The sequence below is a fragment of the Lolium perenne genome, chromosome 6 (genome assembly GCF_019359855.2).
Source record: "Lolium perenne isolate Kyuss_39 chromosome 6, Kyuss_2.0, whole genome shotgun sequence".
Taxonomy (NCBI): Eukaryota; Viridiplantae; Streptophyta; class Magnoliopsida; order Poales; family Poaceae; genus Lolium; species Lolium perenne.
In genome coordinates, this window is record NC_067249.2 from 258,406,844 (window position 1) to 258,427,098 (window position 20,255).

Genomic DNA, 20,255 nt, shown 5'->3' on the forward strand with positions numbered 1-20,255 from the left:
CCGGCGAATATGCTACTAGCTGAATACCATGCGTTACCATGGAGTGTCATCTTGTTTTACAAATGCATTCATCTTTTACCTCATGTCTCATTTTTGTAAATTTGGTTGATCAATAACTGGATAATGCTTGAGCGGGCCGACTATGTTGACACAACATTTCTTCTTTTGGGCTATTTTTTTAATTACATAATCTTCACGTATGAGTAATATTGTTGTTACCATAATTGAAAATTTCATGCGAATTACAGCTTTTAGAATTTTGCATTTCAGGTTCTAGAATTTTGCAATAGAGAATACTCACGTACTGTGCAAATTTGGTAGAGCTAATTAAATGAAAAATTGGTATGTTATGGATATCACTTTTTAGTTTTTATGCACTACTAAAAGTTACCGCTAGGGAAGAATCGGACTTGCATATCACGGTAGGAAAAGACTCAAAGAACAAAAAAAAAATTTGCTCTTTCGGTGAGAAAAGATGCCAACTGACAGTACGGCTTATCCAATTGAGCGCTACTATACACACGACAATTTCCATTCGATACACATACGATCCTTTGTAGCAGCGAGCTTGCTTCTCGCCGGCAACTGTTGGACTCTGTATTTTTTCTTACCTGCTCAAAATTCAAGCCCAGCTAAATGGTATTGTGCCATCATCCTTCTGCTAAAAACGTGCTAAAGAAGCCACGGCAAGATCGTTCTTAGTAATAGTTCAGTAATGTTTTAATCTGTTTTGGGTTGTCTTTAAAAAGCGGACGGCGGTAGCTTTGTTGTTTCCTCCTTGGAGGCGTCACCTTGGCATCTTCGGCACTTCTATCTATCAAATGCAGCGAATTTAAATACAATGGTACGTACCGGTGTCATATCTACCATCCACTTTCTACTCTGAGATTAGTGCGGCTTTTGAAATAATGTATTTGTGGCATTTGTTTTGCCACCTGAGTTGGTCTAAAATAAACAACATAAATGAAGGTGGAAGAAATTAGTTTAAGTATATTGTAGTTGTTGCTGCTGTTTTTGCTATTATGTGTTTGCAACCATACCGTAGGTTCTCATTACAATTTTCTAGAAAAAATTTGGTTGTACAATATTTATGAATGCCTTCTCATGCAGGCCCGAGTCACAGCGCTATTGTCGATTCTGATCCTGCTATTTTTTCTATTAGAAATTTGCTTACAGGCGTTGCTGTTTTTTAATTGTCACCAGGTTATGTCAATGCTTGAAGCCATGGGCAATATGAAAGCGACTTCGCAAGTTCGGTGGAAGGAGCTGTTATAACCCCACATAGCTGTTACAATACTTATACCGTTGTCGCTAAACTACGATATATGATAAATGTTGCACTTTTGTTTCGCTTCTACCTTTAGGGTGAGGCACAACATTGGTGCAATGGGTAAACATTTGTAATAGTTTCGCTAAACTAAGATATATGATAAATGTTGCACTTTTGTTTCGCTTCTACCTTTAGGGCGAGGCATAACGTTGGTGCAATGGGTAAACATTTGTAATAGTTTCAGCGGCTTAGAATCTCGAACCCAACTTTTTATCTTCCTGCGCACAATAAGTAGAAGCATTCCTTTTGGAATTAGTAATTATCCATTTGCACTTCTTTGATGACGATACATCTTTTCGTACAATGACCATAATTTGGTGTGGGAGTTTAGATATTGTCATATCTTACCGCAACACCTCTTTCCGAGCTAATTCTTAATACTAAAAAAAGCTAAATCATATAGTTGAAATTATGGTATTTGCGCGATAGTGCAACGGGTCATCTAGTACTACTAAGGGCTTGTTCGGTTCGGGGCATTCCGAGGAGGATTGAGGTGGTTTAAATTCCGAAGGAGTCAAAATACACCCCTATCCACTGCGATACACTCCAATCCATTCGAGTAGAGGATTACCCGAACAAGGCCTAAAAGGTAGAAATGTAACCTATACCGAATTGCAAAATCAGCAAGATTATGATTAGACAGTCGCAAAATTTATGTTGGGGTAAGAGACAAAGTCACTATCCTCTTATCAACAGTCTCTTGCTTTCCAGAGGAGTGGAGTTTGTCCCGTGCACGGGAGATCCCAATAATAAGTTGTAAATTCTTAGAACTTGATGAAACTGAATGATATTCGCAAGCACATATCTCAAAGCATCGGATGGCACAAACATTTCTGTGCTTTCGATTGGATTCGCGCTCGCCTTAGATGTTGGAACGCTGTAACACAAGTGGGATGTGACCGATCGAGCTGATCAGCAAATCGAGAGAGAACCCGAGCTCTATATAAACGCCGCCGCCCCGCCAATCATCAAGAAACATAATACAGTACATCCGTAGTGTCCATTCGTCGATCGCAATCTTCCCCGAAGACAAGGCGGCTCCCCGGAAGAACCCGACGGCGCACGATCGCGTGGTCGGCGGTGCTCCGCGGAAGAGCCCGGCGGGGCGCTCGCCTGGTCGACGGCGCAAGCTCGCGTCGTTGACGGCGCACGAACGCGCGGTCGGCGGTGCTCCGCGGAAGAGCCCGACGGCGCGCTCGCCTGGTCGACGGCGCAAGCTCGCGTGGTTGACGGCGCGCGATCGCGTCGTCGACGGTGCTCCGCGGAAGAGCCCGACGTACGGGCGCTCGCCTGGTCGACGGCGCACGATCGCGTCGTCGACGGTGCTCCGCGGAAGAGCCCGACGGTGCGCTCGCCTGGTCGACGGCGTGCCCAGAGCGGCCCTCCTGCACGGCGCCGCGCTGATGGCGAACTCCGGCCACTACAGGAATGGCGCGCTGCGCCGACGGCCGTGGCGTACGCCGACGGCCAAATGTCGGGGCCGTCGGCGTACGTCCGGTCCAGGGCAGCGGCCCAACGAGCCCCTCGGCGTAGACATCCCCTCGGCGTAGAGAAGGATACGCCGACGGCCACCCTCGGCGTACCCAAGGCCGTCGGCGTAGCACGAGCATCTGCTCCGATCCCGCTCCGGCCGTGACGGCCCGGTCACGGCGTCAGCGAGGCGCCGAGGGCCACCCTCGGCATAGGGCATCACCCGCCTATGCCGACGGCCACCCTCGGCATACATTTTTTTTTCTTTTTTTCTTTTTGGTCATTAACTTTATATTATGTTTGTTTTATTTATGTAGTAGTATGAATTATGTAAAAATAGTTACTTTTTTAAAGAAAAAAATGGTAGATGGCTTATGTAGATCCCACGAGTGACGCTCTTCGTAGACGGGTCGACGGGATCCAAAGAGGGCCCAACATCTCGCTATCGATGTACATATGTCCTAAAACAAAGGAAAAAGTCCATTGCTAACCCTAACTCTAACCCTAACCCTAACCCTAGGGGTAGATTTGCGGGGTCCCCGCCCCCTAGGGTTTCCCTAGATACAAACCACCGGAGCGTCCGAATCGCTGGAAACTCCTGCTACGGCTCATCCGGGGCCTATTTCATTCCAAACCTATGGTTTCCATGTGCATATGTCCTAAACAAAGCAAAGAAATTAAAAAAATCCATTGGTGAACCCTCGCACGAAAAAAGCTATAGGGGTAGATCTGCAAGGTCCCCGGCCTAGGGTTTCCCAAGATACAGATCACCGGAGCGTCGGAATCGCTTGAAAACTTGCATTTGTCCCTAACATATGTGTACAAGTGTGATGTAAGGTTTGTCTAACCTTGCATGTACCCCGCGTTGACGATTTCCGCATACATGGGCCGACACTTGGTAAAATCCAGGATTTGTATGTGGAAACTCCTGCTACGGCTCATCCGGGGCCTATTTCATTCCAAACCTATGGTTTCCATGTGCATATGTCCTAAACAAAGCAAAGCAAATAAAAAAATCCATTGGTAAACCCTCGCACGGAGAAAGCTATAGGGGTAGATCTGCATGGTCCCCGCCCTAGGGTTTCCCAAGATACAGATCACCGGAGCGTCGGAATCGCTTGAAAACTTGCATTTGTCCCTAACATATGTGTACAAGTGTGATGTAAGGTTTGTCTAACCTTGCATGTACCCCGCGTTGACGATTTCCGCATACATGGGCCGACACTTGGTAAAATCCAGGATTTGTATGTGGAAACTCCTGCTACGGCTCATCCGGGGCCTATTTCATTCCAAACCTATGGTTTCCATGTGCATATGTCCTAAACAAAGCAAAGCAAATAAAAAAATCCATTGGTAAACCCTCGCACGGAGAAAGCTATAGGGGTAGATCCGCAGGTCCCCGCCCTAGGGTTTCCCAAGATACAGATCACCGGAGCGTCGGAATCGCTTGAAAACTTGCATTTGTCCCTAACATATGTGTACAAGTGTGATGTAAGGTTTGTCTAACCTTGCATGTACCCGGCGTTGACGATTTCCGCATACATGGGCCCACACTTGGTAAAATCCAGGATATGTATGTGGAAACTCCTGCTACGGCCCGTTTCACCACATAGTTTGTCGGAACGGGGCCATATTTGCACGTGCGTGGGCCTTAGGATGGGAAGCAAGGCCCGGTCGCGGATTTCCAATCCGAACCACGGGCGACGGTTTTTCCATTTTCGGGGTGCCGGAAGGGCTTTTTGTGAAGCGGCTACATGGCGCGCATTTCAAGATCGCGCGGGACCTCCGCGCGGCGGTAGGATACCTCCTACGCACCACCTATCACATGCCATATGCGCGCGGAAGCCATCTGGGAATCCCACCCGCTTCCTGCGGTGCCCCGCCGAATCCGCTGGAAACTGTCCGGATTTGAACTGGGGCGACGCTTTCCTTCGCTCAATAAATGGAGGGAAAAATGTTTTTAGGTCTAGGACGCGTCATTTTATGTGCTAAATGTTTTCCGTTTCGCGCGTTGCCGGACGGGTGCACGCGCGCGCCCGGTACGGCCATACCGCATGTCCCGGCGGCCCCGTTTTGCGCAGCTTGGCAAAGCAAACGGAGCCCAAAAATCGAGCGGAGCCGCGTGGCGTCATTTTATGTGTCCTAGTGACCACTGCAAAAGACGGAACTGGGATACGGCAATTATCTTGGAGAACCCTTCACGAACAGGGCTATCTCGTCCGGAGTTCTATGGCTTTTAGGGGAAATGAGTAGGAAACGGCCCGTTTCACCACATAGTTTGTCGGAACGAGGCCAAATTTGGCACGTGCGTGGGCCTTAGGATGGGAAGCAAGGCCCCGGTCGCGGATTTCCAATCCGAACCACGGGCGACGGTTTTTCCATTTTCGGGGTGCCGAAGGGCTTTTTTTGTGAAGCGGCTACATGGCGCGCATTTCGCATCGCGCGGGACCTCCGCGCGGCGGTAGGATACCTCCTACGCACCACCTATCACATGCCATATGCGCGCGGAAGCCATCTCGGGAATCCCACCCGCTTCTGCGGTGCCCCGCCGAATCCGCTGAAACTGTCCGGATTTGAACTGGGCGACGCTTTCCTTCGCTCAATAAATGGAGGGAAAAATGTTTTTAGGTCTAGGACGCATCATTTTATGTGCTAAATGTTTTCCGTTTCGCGCGTTGTCGGACGGGTGCACGCGCGCGCCTCGGTACGGCCATACCGCATGTCCCGGCGGCCCCGTTTTGCGCAGTTGGCAAAGCAAACGGAGCCAAAAAATCGAGCGGAGCCGCGTGGCGTCATTTTATGTGTCCTAGTGACCACTGCAAAAGACGGAACTGGGATACGGCAATTATCTTGGAGAACCCTTCACGAACAGGGCTGTCTCGTCCGGAGTTCTATGGCTTTTAGGGGAAATGAGTAGGAAACGGCCCGTTTCACCACATAGTTTGTCGGAACGAGGCCATATTTGGCACGTGCGTGGGCCTTAGGATGGGAAGCAAGGCCCCGGTCGCGGATTTCCAATCCGAACCACGGGCGACGGTTTTTCCATTTTCGGGTGCCGGAAGGGTTTTTTTTTGTGAAGCAGCTACATGGCGCGCATTTCAGTATCGCGCGGGACCTCCGCGCGGCGGTAGGATACCTCCTACGCACCACCTATCACATGCCATATGCGCGTGGAAGCCATCTGGGAATCCCACCCGCTTCCTGCGGTGCCCCGCCGAATCCGCTGGAAACTGTCCGGATTTGAACTGGGGCGACGCTTTCCTTCGCTCAATAAATGGAGGGAAAAATGTTTTTAGGTCTAGGACGCGTCATTTTATGTGCTAAATGTTTTCCGTTTCGCGCGTTGCCGGACGGGTGCACGCGCGCGACCGGTACGGCCAAACCGCAAGTACCGGCGGCCCCGTTTTGCGCGATTGGCAAAGCAAACGGAGCCAAAAATCGAGCGGAGCCGCGTGGCGTCATTTTATGTGTCCTAGTGACCACTGCAAAAGACGGAACTAGGATACGGCAATTATCTTGGAGAACCCTTCACGAACAGGGCTATCTCGTCCGGAGTTCTATGGCTTTTAGGGGAAATGAGTAGGAAACGGCCCGTTTCACCACATAGTTTGTCGGAACGAGGCCATATTTGGCACGTGCGTGGGCCTTAGGATGGGAAGCAAGGCCCCGGTCGCGGATTTCCAATCCGAACCACGGGCGACGGTTTTTCCATTTTCGGGGTGCCGGAAGGGCTTTTTTTTGTGAAGCAGCTACATGGCGCGCATTTCAGTATCGCGCGGGACCTCCGCGCGGCGGTAGGATACCTCCTACGCACCACCTATCACATGCCATATGCGCGTGGAAGCCATCTGGGAATCCCACCCGCTTCCTGCGGTGCCCCGCCGAATCCGCTGGAAACTGTCCGGATTTGAACTGGGGCGACGCTTTCCTTCGCTCAATAAATGGAGGGAAAAATGTTTTTAGGTCTAGGACGCGTCATTTTATGTGCTAAATGTTTTCCGTTTCGCGCGTTGCCGGACGGGTGCACGCGCGCGCCCGGTACGGCCATACCGCATGTCCCGGCGGCCCCGTTTTGCGCAGTTGGCAAAGCAAACGGAGCCAAAAATCGAGCGGAGCCGCGTGGCGTCATTTTATGTGTCCTAGTGACCACTGCAAAAGACGGAACTAGGATACGGCAATTATCTTGGAGAACCCTTCACGAACAGGGCTATCTCGTCCGGAGTTCTATGGCTTTTAGGGGAAATGAGTAGGAAACGGCCCGTTTCACCACATAGTTTGTCGGAACGAGGCCATATTTGGCACGTGCGTGGGCCTTAGGATGGGAAGCAAGGCCCCGGTCGCGGATTTCCAATCCGAACCACGGGCGACGGTTTTTCCATTTTCGGGGTGCCGGAAGGGCTTTTTTTTGTGAAGCAGCTACATGGTGCGCATTTCAGTATCGCGCGGGACCTCCGCGCGGCGGTAGGATACCTCCTACGCACCACCTATCACATGCCATATGCGCGCGGAAGCCATCTCGGGAATCCCACCCGCTTCTGCGGTGCCCGCCGAATCCGCCGGAAACCGTCCGGATTTGAACCGGGGCGACCCTTTCCTTCGCTCAATAAATGGAGGGAAAAATGTTTTTAGGTCTAGGACGCGTCATTTTATGTGCTAAATGTTTTCCGTTTCGCGTTGCCGGACGGGTGCACGCGCGCGCCGTACGGCCATACCGCATGTCCCGACGGCCCCGTTTTGCGCAGCTTGGCAAAGCAAACGGAGCCAAAAATCGAGCGGAGCCGCGTGGCGTCATTTTATGTGTCCTAGTGACCACCGCAAAAGACGGAACTGGGATACGGCAATTAGCAGGCCAAGCTGAAATTGTAGTCCGGTCGTTTTCTTTCGCATCTCTCGGCCCGCGAGCGAATACTCCGTACATCGCTCGGACACTTAATATAACCGACGTCCGCGTGCGTTTTTCTTTACGGTTTACTTTTGCGATCGCCGCGACACAATTTTTTTACCGATGTATGAGACGTACCACGGTCGCATCGCCATTTAATAGTAAAGATTATATTCAGAAAAATAAATGAAATGAAAAAAAAAAATTTGGGCTATGCCGAGGGCCACCGTCGGCGTAGCTCCGGCCCTCGGCATAGACACCTAAACCTAACTTAACGCACGCGGAGCTCCCCATCCCCATCCCGAGCCCGACCCGCGCCCCTTTGCTCTCACCCCCGCCGCCGCCCCTGCTCTCACCCGCGCCGCCGCCACCCGCCGCTCCTCCCGCGCCGCCGCCACCCGCCGGCCCCCGCCGTCCCCACCCCTCCCGAGCTGCCGCCGCCCCCGGCCCCTCCTCCCGCCGCCCGTCGCCCGCCCCTCCCACAGCCGCCGCCCGCCTCGTGAGCCGCCGCCGCCCGCCTCCCGAGCCGCCGCCGCCGCCGCGCCGCCGCCGCCGCCGCCGCCCCCCGGCCCCTCCTCCCGCAGGCCAGCCGCCGCCCGCCCCCGGCCCCTCCTCCCGCAGGCCAGCCGCCGCCCGCCCCTGGCCCCTCCTCCCGCGCCGCCCCGGCCATCTCCTCCCGCAGGTATGTGTACGTTAGTGTTAGGATTTTTAGTTAGTTAGGTAGTTAGGATTAGTTAGTTAGTTAGTTAGGTAGTTAGGATTAGTTAGTTAGTTAGTTAGTTAAGATTTGTTAGTTAGTTAGTTAGTTAGTTAGAAATAAAAATTTGTTAGTTAGTTAGTTAGAAATACAAATTTGTTAGCTGTTAGTTAGTTAGTTAGGATTTTTTTGCTTAGTTAATTTGTTAGCCTCCATCGGATCCGTAGATTGTGTAGTAGAAATATGTCTAATAATGTGAATTTGTAATAGGCCATGCCGTGACCGCCTCGTCGTGAGCACCCCGGCGTGACGATCCCGGATCTTGACGCGCTTCTCGCCGGTTGTTCCACTACTTCCTCTACAGCCGAGGGTGAGCAAAATTTCGAACTTCTTCTCCGCATTTTATTTATGTCACTAGATTCATTTTCCAAGTCAAGTTGCATCACCTAGGTGTCACTTCCCGTCCTCAAGCGTTACGCGGATAAATATGCATTAGTGGTCGGCATATTTTCAACCGTAACGCTTGCGGCATTTACGGGACGATCGGCGGATCCGTAGTTGGGTACGTTCTCCATGCTCTGCTCCGGTCCGGAGTCAGATTTCGGCAGCGCCTCACCGTTGTTCTCCGGATGCACATCCTCTTGTCTTTTTGGCGAGACGTGTATCGGGAGAGCAGCGGGGAGGTGCTGCCGAAATTTTGACTCGGACCGGGGTAGAGCATGGAGAACGTACTCAATCTACGGATCCGGCGGCTGCTAGGAGCCCACCTAGTAGAGATGTAGGTTGATGCATTCGTTTTGCCTGTTAAAAAAATTAAAATATGATGCATTTTCCTATTTGATATAAATGCTATGCTTGTCGTTTGGCTTCCAATAGAGCAGAGGATGGCTGATAATGGATGGATGTACACCGGCCGTGTTAGTGCGACTAATAAAACAGATGAGTGGATAAGGAAGACTTGGCATTTAGTGAAGGAGTTGGCGCGTGGTACAAAACAGAAGGTTCAGCCACTTTGCCCGTGCAATCGTTGCTTGAAGCATCACCGTCGTGGAAAGGATGACATGTTTAAACACCTTCGCAATATGGGTATATGCCTCGTTACGTCACGCAGATCGACTTTGATGAGCACGAACGTGACAGAGGTGAGGTGATGCGGCAGCGGCTCAATGGCAATGAGTACGATGGGGTTAGAGACTTTCTAGATGATCTTGTCGATGCCCACATGCCGTAGTCGCCACCTTCACGGGAGGAACCGCCAGAACCGGAGGAACCTCCGAACCGGAGGAACCAGAGCCAGCCGCGAAGGCCTTCTATGATATGATAGCCGCTGCTAAGACGCCTCCGTACGATGGCGCCGAGATTTCTCAGCTCGATGCCATCTCCCAATGTCTAGCCGACAAGACCCGGTACAACACCACCCGTGACGGCTTCAAGCAAGTCTGAAAACAATCTGTAACATGTTGCCCAAAGGGCATTGTCTGCCTAAAAGCCTGCACGAGACGAGGCAGTCAAAGATCGCAAAGTCGATTCTTCGGTATCTCCCATTCATAAAAAGAATCCAGCGGCTTTACTTGACTGAGGAGACCGCCAAACAGATGACGTGGCACAAGATGGGGACTCGAATAAAGGACAATCGGGGCGGACGAAGATGGGACATCCATCTGATGGCAATGCATGGAAGAACTTTGATAGAAAATACCCCCATATGGCAAGCAGATGCTCGGAATGTCGTAATTGCGATAGCTACAGATGGCTTCAATCCATATGGTATGTCGAATTCCAATTACAGTTGTTGGCCCGTGTTTGTAATTCCGCTCAATCTCCCTCCCGGAGTCCTAATGACGAGGAAGACCATGTTTCTGTCGCTGATCATTCCAGGGCCCCATTACCCGGGGAAGAACTTGAGTGTCTACATGCAGCCGATTGTGGAAGATTTGAACCTCTCTTGGCACCACGGGACGTTGACGTACGACCGAGCATCGAAGACAAACTTCTGCATGAAAGTTTGGTTGCAGATACCATGCATGACATGCCCGGGTACGCCCTAACATGCGGATGGTGTACAGCTGGTAAATGGCCATGCCCGGTGTGCAGGCATCGACTTGAGTTCCTTTGGCTAAATAAGGGTCGCAAGTATGTTTCGTTTGACACGAATCTGCTTTACCTCTAACGGAGGAATCCTTTCATATAAGACAAAAAGAACTTCAAGAAAGGCAAAGTTGTGCATGAAGTAACAGAGGTGCCAAAGTTCGATGGTATAGCTGTTGATGCCGAGCTACGTGCTCTCGTGCCAGCGGCATCGGAAGCTGGCCATCAATTTGAGGGATATGGTGTAACGCACAACTGGACTCACGAGGCAGCCTTAACGAAGCTCGAGTATTACAAGGACCTCGAACTTCCCCATAACATCGATGTGATGCACACCGTAAAGAATGTCGCGGAGTCCTTATTTCACACGTGCCTAAACATTCCCGGAAGTCAAAGGATAATGTCAAGGCTAGAGTCGATGTTGAGAAGCTCTGTGATAGGAAGAAATTACACATGCAACGTCCTGCGGCCGTCGAAAGAATTGGTTCAAGCCGCACGCCGACTTCTGCCTTGATTCCATCCAAAAGAAGGAGGCATTCAAGTGGCTAAAATACGGTGGGATGTTCCCGATGGTTATTGTTCGAATATGAGCAAGGGAGTCAATCTTTCGACGGGAAAAGTCACCGGGCTCAAGAGTCACGACTATCATATATGGATTGAGCGGCTGATGCCGGTGATGCTTCGAGGGTATCTCCCCGAGAAAATATGGCGAGTGCTCGCGGAGTTGAGCCATTTCTTCCGCACGCTCTGTGCTAAGCGTATATGTCCTAAGGTTATTGAGAAGCTGCAAGTTCAAGTGCCGGAGTTGCTATGCAATTTGGAGATGATCTTTCCGCCAGGCTTCTTTACTCCGATGGCACATCTCATTGTGCACCTCGCAAACGAGGCACTATTGGGTGGCCCAAAGTGCAGTTTCGGTGGCGCTTTGTATTGAGAGAGAGTTCAAGTATATTCGGAAGATAATCGGAAACAAAGCCAAGATTGAAGCATGCATAGCTGAGGCAACGTGCCTTCGGGAGATGGCAGATGCCGCAACAACGTACTATCCTGATGAAGTTCCCACTCTGCATAACCCGGTCTCTCGTTACAATGTCGACGTGCCCATGGATGACCCCAAGCTTCAACTATTCCAATGTCCCGGTGGCAAGGCTGGTAAAGGACAAAAATATAGATTGGAGAGGGAAGAGAAGGATTGCATAATGCTCTATGTGCTTATGAACATGAAGGAAGTGGTGGGGGGGGACGACGACGATGGCGGTCACGATTTCATTAGGTAACATGGTGTAATGCTTATTGTATCTAGTTTCGATCACCTACACTCAACTCGGTCTAATGCTTATTGTATCCTTTCAGCGAATTCACGGATGAACAGTGGTGGCTTCCGCGCGATCCCACGGGCGCGGAGTTGGAGACTCTACTGAAAGAGGGTGCTCCCGAAGTAAAAATAAACTTTGTGTCTTGGTTCATGAAAAAAGTAATGTCTAAGCTGTCCCTCTTACCTACCAATATGTGACTTGTCCCTGTTATTCCACGTAACTAATGCACACAACAAATTTGAACCGTGCTTGTAGGGAGCTGATGCAAACGTTGAGATGACAGATGAGTTGAGATGTGTTTCCCAAGGTTGTAACCGTGACGTCATGAAGTATGAGAAGTATGACGTGAATGGGTTTCGATTCCATACAGAGACACACCGAAGGGCCGGCGAATCCAAAAACGATAAATACTGGTGTCTTCACTAAAGGATCCGATACATTTGATTACTACGGGAGGTTAGAGAATGTATACGAGCTGACCTTCAACCGTACAAACAAACAACTCAATCTCGTTGTGTTCAAGTGTCATTGGTTCGACCCAAGAGGTGGACAGAGAATTACCAAGTCCATTGGGTTAGTTGAAGTTAAGCCTTCCACCACCTATACCGGAGCCGATGTCTATATTGTTGCTCACCAAGCCAAGCAAGTTTATTATTTGCCGTACCCATGCCGTAAAGCGGCCCTCAACGGCTGGGAAGTCGTGTTCCAGTGTATCGCCACATGGTAACCTACCGATTCCCTCCGCGGACGATTACAACAACAGTGACCCCGTAACATACGAGGGAATTTTCTATCAAGAGGAAGAGGACTTCGGGCACTTTGAGTTAGAATGTGTTCTTGAAGAGGACCTCAGGAACGATGCAGAAACTCGTGGTGAGTCAGTGGTGGATCTAAAGGACATAGATATGCTCGAGAAGTTACAAGTGGAAGATGATAGCGATGATGAGCCTCCACCCGTCTATCAAAATCCAACTTACTACTCAAAAGATAGTGATAGTGATAGTGGCAAGGAGAAACAAAATGAGATTGACGATGAGATTGATGACGGCTGGTGAGGGTCTTTTATGTGTTTTATATTTCAACATGCTTCTTTATTGTTTAGTATCTTTATGCTTAGTATTTATATATTTTTGAACATGCTTCTTAATTGTTTAGTGTCTTTATGCTTACTATTTATATATTTTTCAACATGCTTCTTAATTGTTTTCTCTTTCTCAATGCAGGTGATTGAACAATATGAGCGGCGGCAAGGAGGACTCGTCGAGCTTGCTTAAGAAGATGCAACAACGCAAGAACAATGTTAGAAGGAGTGAGAGGGAACCGCGTCGCAATCCGCGTTACGAGGACTTTGCGGTAGGAGGAGGAGGACGAGGACGAGGACGAGGACGGGGACGAGGTGGTGGAGCTGGAGGTGGCTTGGGAGGAGGTGGAGGTGGAGGTGGAGGTGGAGGTGGTGGTGGAGGTGGCTGGGGAGGACCGGACTTTGAGCCACCACCCTCGGCTTCGAGCGACGTTGCTTCCGGGTTCTTTTTGGAGGGGACGTCTAGAGAGGAGGCGGAGACGGAGTCTAGAGCCGAGGAGGACTCTAGCCGCGGGTTTGAGACTCCGGAGGAGGATGGGCGGCCGAAGGCACTGAAGATTCGTGGGGAAGCGAGAGTCCCCGACGAGAGGAAGGAGCCTAAGACCCATGAGGCGAAGACCCTTATAATTCCTGCTGGCACTGAGTAAGTGTACTAATTTGGCAATTTCGATTTTCATGTACTAATGTTTGATTTTCATGTACTAATGTTTGATTTTCATGTGCTAATGTTTGATTTTCATGTGCAGCAATTGGATATTTCCTCCGGGGTCAAGGGGCGCCGCCTAGCAAGATGATTGGAGCTTTGCTTAGGAAGTTCTGGCCGGGCAAGTACTATCCCCTCGGCACTGTCCCAGCTGGCGAGATGAAGCTAGCCACTACTTGGACGGACTACGAGAGTGCCCCTGGCGTAGGCTTCCCGACGGCTGCTGAGGCCGTGATGAGAAAGTTTTGGGTAAGACATATTTTCTCGAGCTTCGTTCATATTTGATGACCCCAATGTTCTAACTCATGAATCTCACAATTGTTTTTTGCATGATTGAAGTGTTTTTATCGTGTGGCGCCCGAGGTTGAGGAGGCGGCCGCGAACAGGACTTTGCGGGCGACTTGTGAGAGGTTGACACCGCAGGTGTGGTACAACCAAAGGATCACGTCCGCGGGTCACTTCGGGCAGAGAGAGGCGAGAGGGTCCATAAGCCGGACATTGTCGGTAAGAATGCTAAGGCCGAGTACGAGATGACGGTGGAGGACTACATGTCGGTGAGTAAAATGTCAATGAGATTCTACATTGCTACTAAGTTGCGATTGCATTAGATTGAGTTGAGTATTGCATTTTCAGGTTATCCCCGATTGGGCCGAGCCGCATGCCGAGGCATGGGAGGAGATGGTTAGGACGAGGTGGCTCAAGATGGACGAGGACTTTGCAGCCGTGGCGAGGCGGAACGCGGAGAACCGAGGCGACGGTGGCACACACTGTGGGGGAAACCTCAGCTACGAGCGCTACAAGGGGAAGACGGTATGTATACATTTCATTTTCCTTCAGGTTCAAAGTTGGTACTCACAACATTTCCTTTCGCGATGCAGAGGGCCGCGTTAGGACCCGAGGAGGAGATGTCTGACCTCGAGATATACAACAAGATGCGGCTTAAGAAGCCCGATCTCTCGCAGCCTCAGCCCTCGCTCCCTGAGTACTTCGGCACCTACGCCGAGGACGTCGAGAACTACTGCGAGATGGTGAGGCATCGTCACCCGGAGGTGGATGACCCCATGAGCGCGGAGGTCGACGAGGAGTCGTTGGTCCTGTCGTCCGAGGGTTGCCGCATGGCCGTCTCGCCATGCTGAACAAGGCCGTCAAGCATACCCTCACCACGACCTTCACGCGTCTCAAGGCGGGACTCACCAAGGACAGCCCCCCTCTCCCGCCTCGTCGCCGGGCTCGGCAACAACCCGCATACGACGTAAGTTTCCCTCATTTCCATCCTCTTTCCGACTTTCATTCATACATTGCTAAGTGCTAACGAGACATGAATTTGTGAAATTGTAGCCTGACTTCGAGGCCGCCTACGTGGCCGCTCATCAAGAATATCAGGTGGCCTTCAACCAAAGCACCAGCAGCACTTCATGGAGTACATGGCATATATACATGTAAGTTCCAACCTTTGTTTTCGCAAATGATGACAAGTCCCACTTTCCCCTAGTTTGATGCTTCATTTCTGCAAAGACTGACATGTAAACTATCTTGCAGGCGTCGATGGTGGCCAATCAAACTGGACAGACAGTGGATTTAGGGCCGATGCCTCCCTTTCCGGGGCCGGCGCCAAACATGCCATCGAAGGAAAATTTCGCTGCGGAGTACTATGGGAGAACAACGGTAAGTTCTTCGCCAAACCGAATACTACGGCTTTCCTTTGCCTCGCAAATTGCTAACATCTCGGGAACATGTGTGTAGGGAACGGGATGTTCGGAAACCAGGGTGGTGGGAGGGAGATCACACCGGTTCATCATGGTGGTCCTTCTCCCGGTGCTACACCGGTACTTCTCCGGTACTTCTCCCGGTCCTTCTCCCGGTGGTTCTTCCGCAGCTTCTACCGGAAGGAATCGGCCGGTGTTTAGCGGCGACGAGCTCCTCTAGTAGTCCCATGTATCTTATGCACACTATGGCACCATGCATGTATGCACACTATGGCACTATGTATGCATCCTATGTCACTATGACACTATGTATGCAACCTATGGCACTATGACACTATGTATGCACTTGATGTTATATGTATTTGCACTTCATGCCTATGAATTTCATGTGAATTATATGTGCTTGTGTATCCTGCCAAATCTGGAAAACGCGCGAAACAGCAAAAAACGAAAAAAATGTACCAAATGGTACCCTCTACGCCCGACGGGTTCCCCCTCGGGGTAGCTCCCAGATCACCCAGGGCGCGCCACGCGTCCAAGAATGGACCAAATGGTCGAGCCTACGCCGACGGGGAGGCCCTCGGGGTAGCGGCCGTCGCCCAGGGACGCCCAGGCCGCGCCACGCGTCCAAGTACGCCGACGGGGAGGCGCTCGGCGTACCGGCGCCAGGATCGCCCAGGCTGCGCCACGTGTGGCGGTACGCCGACGGTGAGGCCCTCGGCGTATCGGGAGGTAGGAGCGACCAGGCGGCGCCACGCGTCCAACTACGCCGACGGGGAGGCCCTCGGCGTATCGACCGCCAAGGTCGACCAGGGCTCGCCACGCGTCACCGTACGCCGACGGTGCGGCGCTCGGCGTAGCCGTAACGGCCGTCACCTTGACGGTGCCGGTTAGCGACCTGCGCCGACGGCCACTACGCCGAGGGGTGGAGCCAGCCGTCGGGCCACTTCGTCTACGCCGACGGGCGGAGCTACGCCGAGGGTCAAGTGGCATGCGCCGAGGCCCACCTTCCCCGAGGAGCTACGCCGAGGGGCCCTGTCGGCGTAGTGTACGCCGAGGGCGAGGCGGTGATACGCCGAGGGCTGGAGGCCGTCGGCATCTTGGCAGATTCCTGTAGTGGGCGGCGGAAGCTCCTCGGCCCCCCTCCCACCACCCGCACCCGGTACGATTTCTTGATTTCTTGCTGTGCGCGTTTCTTGGTTTTCTTGCACCTAGAGGAGAGGCGCAGAAGCTCGTCGGGATTAGGTACCTGCGGTCCTAGACGACTAGGAGGCGAATAAATCGACCGCCATGAACAACGGCCGGAGTTGAGGAATACGCGGCAGAGCAGCCGCTCGGGTTGCGCAGCAGAAGCCGGCAGGGAGAAAGCGTGTGAGGCTCGCAGGGGTGATTTATCTGCGGGGGCTCCGGTGCCGCGGCGGCGGGGAGTGGATTTCACCGGCGGCGGGCCGCCGGAGGCGGGGTGGTGGTCTCCCCTTTTGCTATTCGCTCGGGTTGCGCAGCAGAAGCAGCCGGCGTTGAGGAAGCGAGTGGGGCTCGTAGGTGGAATATCTTTGGGGCTCCGGCGCCGCGGCGGCGGGGGAGTGGATTTCACCGGCGGCGGGCCGTGGGTGAAGTTCACCGGAGGCGGGGTGGTGGTCTCCCGACATTGTAGTTTCTTTCTGTTATTTTGTTATTTCTTTTACCTGTATTTTGTTATTTTCTTTGGAGAGGGAACAGCAGAACTCGATTGTACTGTAGTACCCGGATCACACTTTTGCGTGTAGAAATGTTGTGGCCGCAAAACAGATACACAAATATGAACTGCCAAATTTTGCTGCTAGATTTTCAAACCTGTCCTTCTATTCCGTGTTAATTCAAACGATTCAAAAGAGAAACAAAATATAAACTACTTCGTAAACACTATATAACTTCACCGAGACTTGGGCGCGACGGTGGCGGTGGCGGAGTCGTCAAGTCGGAGCAATCGACGATGACGTACCCACGCCTCGTCATCATTGATCGAATAGATGTCGTGCGCGCGTAGGAGGACGTCGTTCTAACCGGGGCAGTTGGGGTTGCGTCGGGACAACGCCCGCGACGGCGCGCTTTGTCGGAGTTAAGCGCGCGCCGCTCGGGCGAGGTCTCCGGTGCTCGACTCCCCGATGCCTAGCCGCGGCAAAGCGGAGAAAAAAAATCTGTGCGCCAAGCGAAGAATTGGGCGGTTCCATTGCGGGAGGAGGTATGAAGAGGGTGGCGGTGGCGATTTGAGACGACGGCTAGAATCGGACGGAGTCAAGCGGCGGGGCGGCGGAGAAAGCAATGCAGAGACAGAAATTGTTTCTTGCCTCACACACTGAGTAGTAACCTTCTTTTCGTAGGTCTTCAGCCTTTTGGAGCGACAACAGTGGAAGAGAAGCCGACCTATTACATTCTGATGCCGGGAGAAAAGTCCACGAGCTTCCAACAGTTCGTTAGTGGTCTTGCTGATGATATCATGTCAGACCAACTTCCAGAAGGTCAAACGCCGGTTGTTGGAATGGACCCACCGGCCATGTTCATTCCCTCGGCCCAACGGGTTCTCTTCCGTGTGATCAATATGGTCATCGACATGATCGACGTCGGATTCTGCCCCAAGAAGCTTCACGAAGATAACATAGTAATCACCGAGTACTTTGAGATTGCAAAGCTGCTGATGGACAATCTGGAGCCGAGCTCGGATGAAGCCGTAGAAAGATGTGTCAAAGCTCTAGGTGAGATGTTAGACAGGGTAGTTACTGAGGCAAGCAAGATTTACATGGGCAACAAGCGTGCGAATCCCGAGTTCAGGTGTCTGCTTGGGGTGCTGGAGAATTACGAGCGTGGTGATGACCTTTACTTGGCGAGATTTCCAGCATGCTTTTGTCCACTGGCCAACCGGACCAGCCTGTATGTGAGTATGTATGATTTTATCATCAGTATCCTCAAGTTCGCTGACCAACAAGCATACAGCCATGTGGTGGCCGAGCTAGATTGCCCACCGGGCTGGCCTGACGCACTGCAAAATAACACCCAGGTGGCCAAGGCCTACAAGAGGTAACAACAAACTTATCTGATCTTTGGTACACCTTCTTTTCTTTCGAACATTTAGTTTGTTCTTTCTCTAAAGACTACATAAATTTTCACTGCAGGGGCTACTATGATCCCACTGCCAAGGATAAGAGGACGGACCCTCGTCTCGATCCGCTCCGTGCCCCCCGCAACGGTCATGCGCATCCTTACGACGACACCTTCGACCCTAACGCGTATCATGGCATGACAGTAACCAGGGAACAAATTGCACACGCCTTCTACTACGCGTCGCCGTGGCTTACTTGTCAAATGCAAGTAAGCTTGCACTACCTGGGAGAGCTCCGCCACCTCAAGACAGAGTTACTCTTCGCCCACGGGATCGAGCAGAAGGCATGCACTAGGAAGAAATAGATGCAGATACCTCGTTCACAAAAACTAGATTAGGCCAACTTTTTTTTTAGATCAGATTGCTAACTGTGACAAGTTATAGTTGCCCTCTTTTTTTGACACGCACTTCTGATCTTTGGATATATCTCTCTTTTTTCTTACTATTAGCACACATCTGACTCAACTGAAAACATACACCTTTCTCACAATGTTTCATTCAAAAACTGATAACAGAGTTTTCTCAAGTTCTTTTATACACATCAAAACGAGAAAAAAAATCTAGTATTCAGCTTTCAGAGCAGTAGAGGTACGGCATGGCCAAGTAGTTGTTGACGTGAACCTGAACATGATGTTGAGTTGTTGACGATGGTGAACGCCGGCGAGGCAAACAGGTTTCCAATGTACCCAGCCACGGTGCTGTAGTCGAGGCCCAAGGAGCCGACACCAAGGCACTTGAGTCCGGATCCAATCTGCTGCACTCTGACTAAGTCTTTCTAGAACCAGCACAGCGCTTACATGGTGCTATCTGCTGGGAACAGGTATTTCCAGTCAAATCATATTAAAACACTACTAAGACTGAACAATTGCGTGCGTGTACAAATACTTGATACCAAAAAAGAACATCCAACTAAAGTGAAGTTTTAGTAGGCTAGCTGACTATCTTAGACCACGAGTTTGACTGATAAAAACTGAATACAGCAGATTCTAAATAACTGAAATAAAACTTAGTGGTAACGGGAAAAAACCTTGAAATGGAAGGAAACCCAATACATGGAAACATAATCTTAGGATAGAAGCACCTACTTGGCAACCGTATATGGTGGCATTTTGGCCTTCTTGCCCTTCTATTCTGTAACCAACTGCTTGAAACTACCATCAGTGGCAGGGCATAACCAGATCAACATTGTGATAGGAACCATCTATAAGATACACTGTTGAGTACAGAGACACAAGTTGCATGAATTGTCATTACCCTGTGGGCAATGAAATGGGAGGGGCCACAAGTAAAAGTGAGTAGCATAGCACGATACACATGAAAAGTATAATTAGCAACCTTCCACGGACATATGCGCAATTTCAAGACCAATGTTAGTTCAACATTTAGTTTCAGAAACGTAACTAAATAATAGATATATAAGTATTGGAATGGTATGGTTAGTATCGAGATCAGAGTTCTAGAAATAACCAAAGCTAGATGAAGGTTTCTCCTAGTCGTACCATGTTAGCTTCACAATAGCTTCCACCTCATTCAAAATTTACATTGACTAAGCAGCAATGGCAGATCAATCTATCACAAAACACTGGCCTTGTATTTTCTCCCCTTCCTCCTCTAAAGAGAAGCATGTTCTACAATGTTATTATCATGTTATTATCTTTGAAGAAATCCTATGGAAGAAGCGACATCTAAATCTTATAGGTGTCTGGCACCCTGTATAGTAGCATGTTCTTATCTTGCAAGAAACCTCATTCCACTATAAAGGTACTTTCTTATATAATATAGGCATACCATCTCTGAAAGCTCGATTTCAAGCTTGCTCGGAGTAGAGTAATTTAGGTAAAATGAT

At 50.7% G+C, this 20,255-nt stretch overlaps 1 protein-coding gene and 1 long non-coding RNA gene across 2 annotated transcripts; both read left to right on the forward strand.

The window, feature by feature from the left end:
* The first annotated feature begins 13,679 nt into the window (after positions 1-13,679).
* On the forward strand, positions 13,680-14,662 carry LOC139832209 (uncharacterized). The gene is made up of 3 exons (XR_011746909.1): positions 13,680-13,816; positions 13,907-14,121; positions 14,201-14,662. It is a non-coding gene; the product is annotated as an uncharacterized lncRNA (long non-coding RNA).
* Positions 14,663-15,738: 1,076 nt separating this feature from the next.
* LOC127305323 (uncharacterized) lies at positions 15,739-18,920 on the forward strand. The gene is made up of 4 exons (XM_071822539.1): positions 15,739-16,087; positions 16,168-16,386; positions 17,634-18,327; positions 18,423-18,920. Exons 1-4 carry the CDS (start codon positions 15,739-15,741, stop codon positions 18,712-18,714), a joined length of 1,554 nt encoding a protein of 517 aa, XP_071678640.1. The 3' UTR covers positions 18,715-18,920.
* Positions 18,921-20,255: the final 1,335 nt, after the last annotated feature.

Excerpts from the sequence above, each read along its gene's own strand:
- LOC127305323 (XM_071822539.1), top strand. The coding sequence starts at position 15,739 with ATGGTACCCTCTACGCCCGACGGGTTCCCCCTCGGGGTAGCTCCCAGA. Across the intron at positions 16,088-16,167 it reads GACCGCCAAGGTCGACCAGG|CGACCTGCGCCGACGGCCAC; the intron begins GCTCGCCACGCG and ends GGTGCCGGTTAG. Across the intron at positions 18,328-18,422 it reads GTGGCCAAGGCCTACAAGAG|GGGCTACTATGATCCCACTG; the intron begins GTAACAACAAAC and ends TTTTCACTGCAG.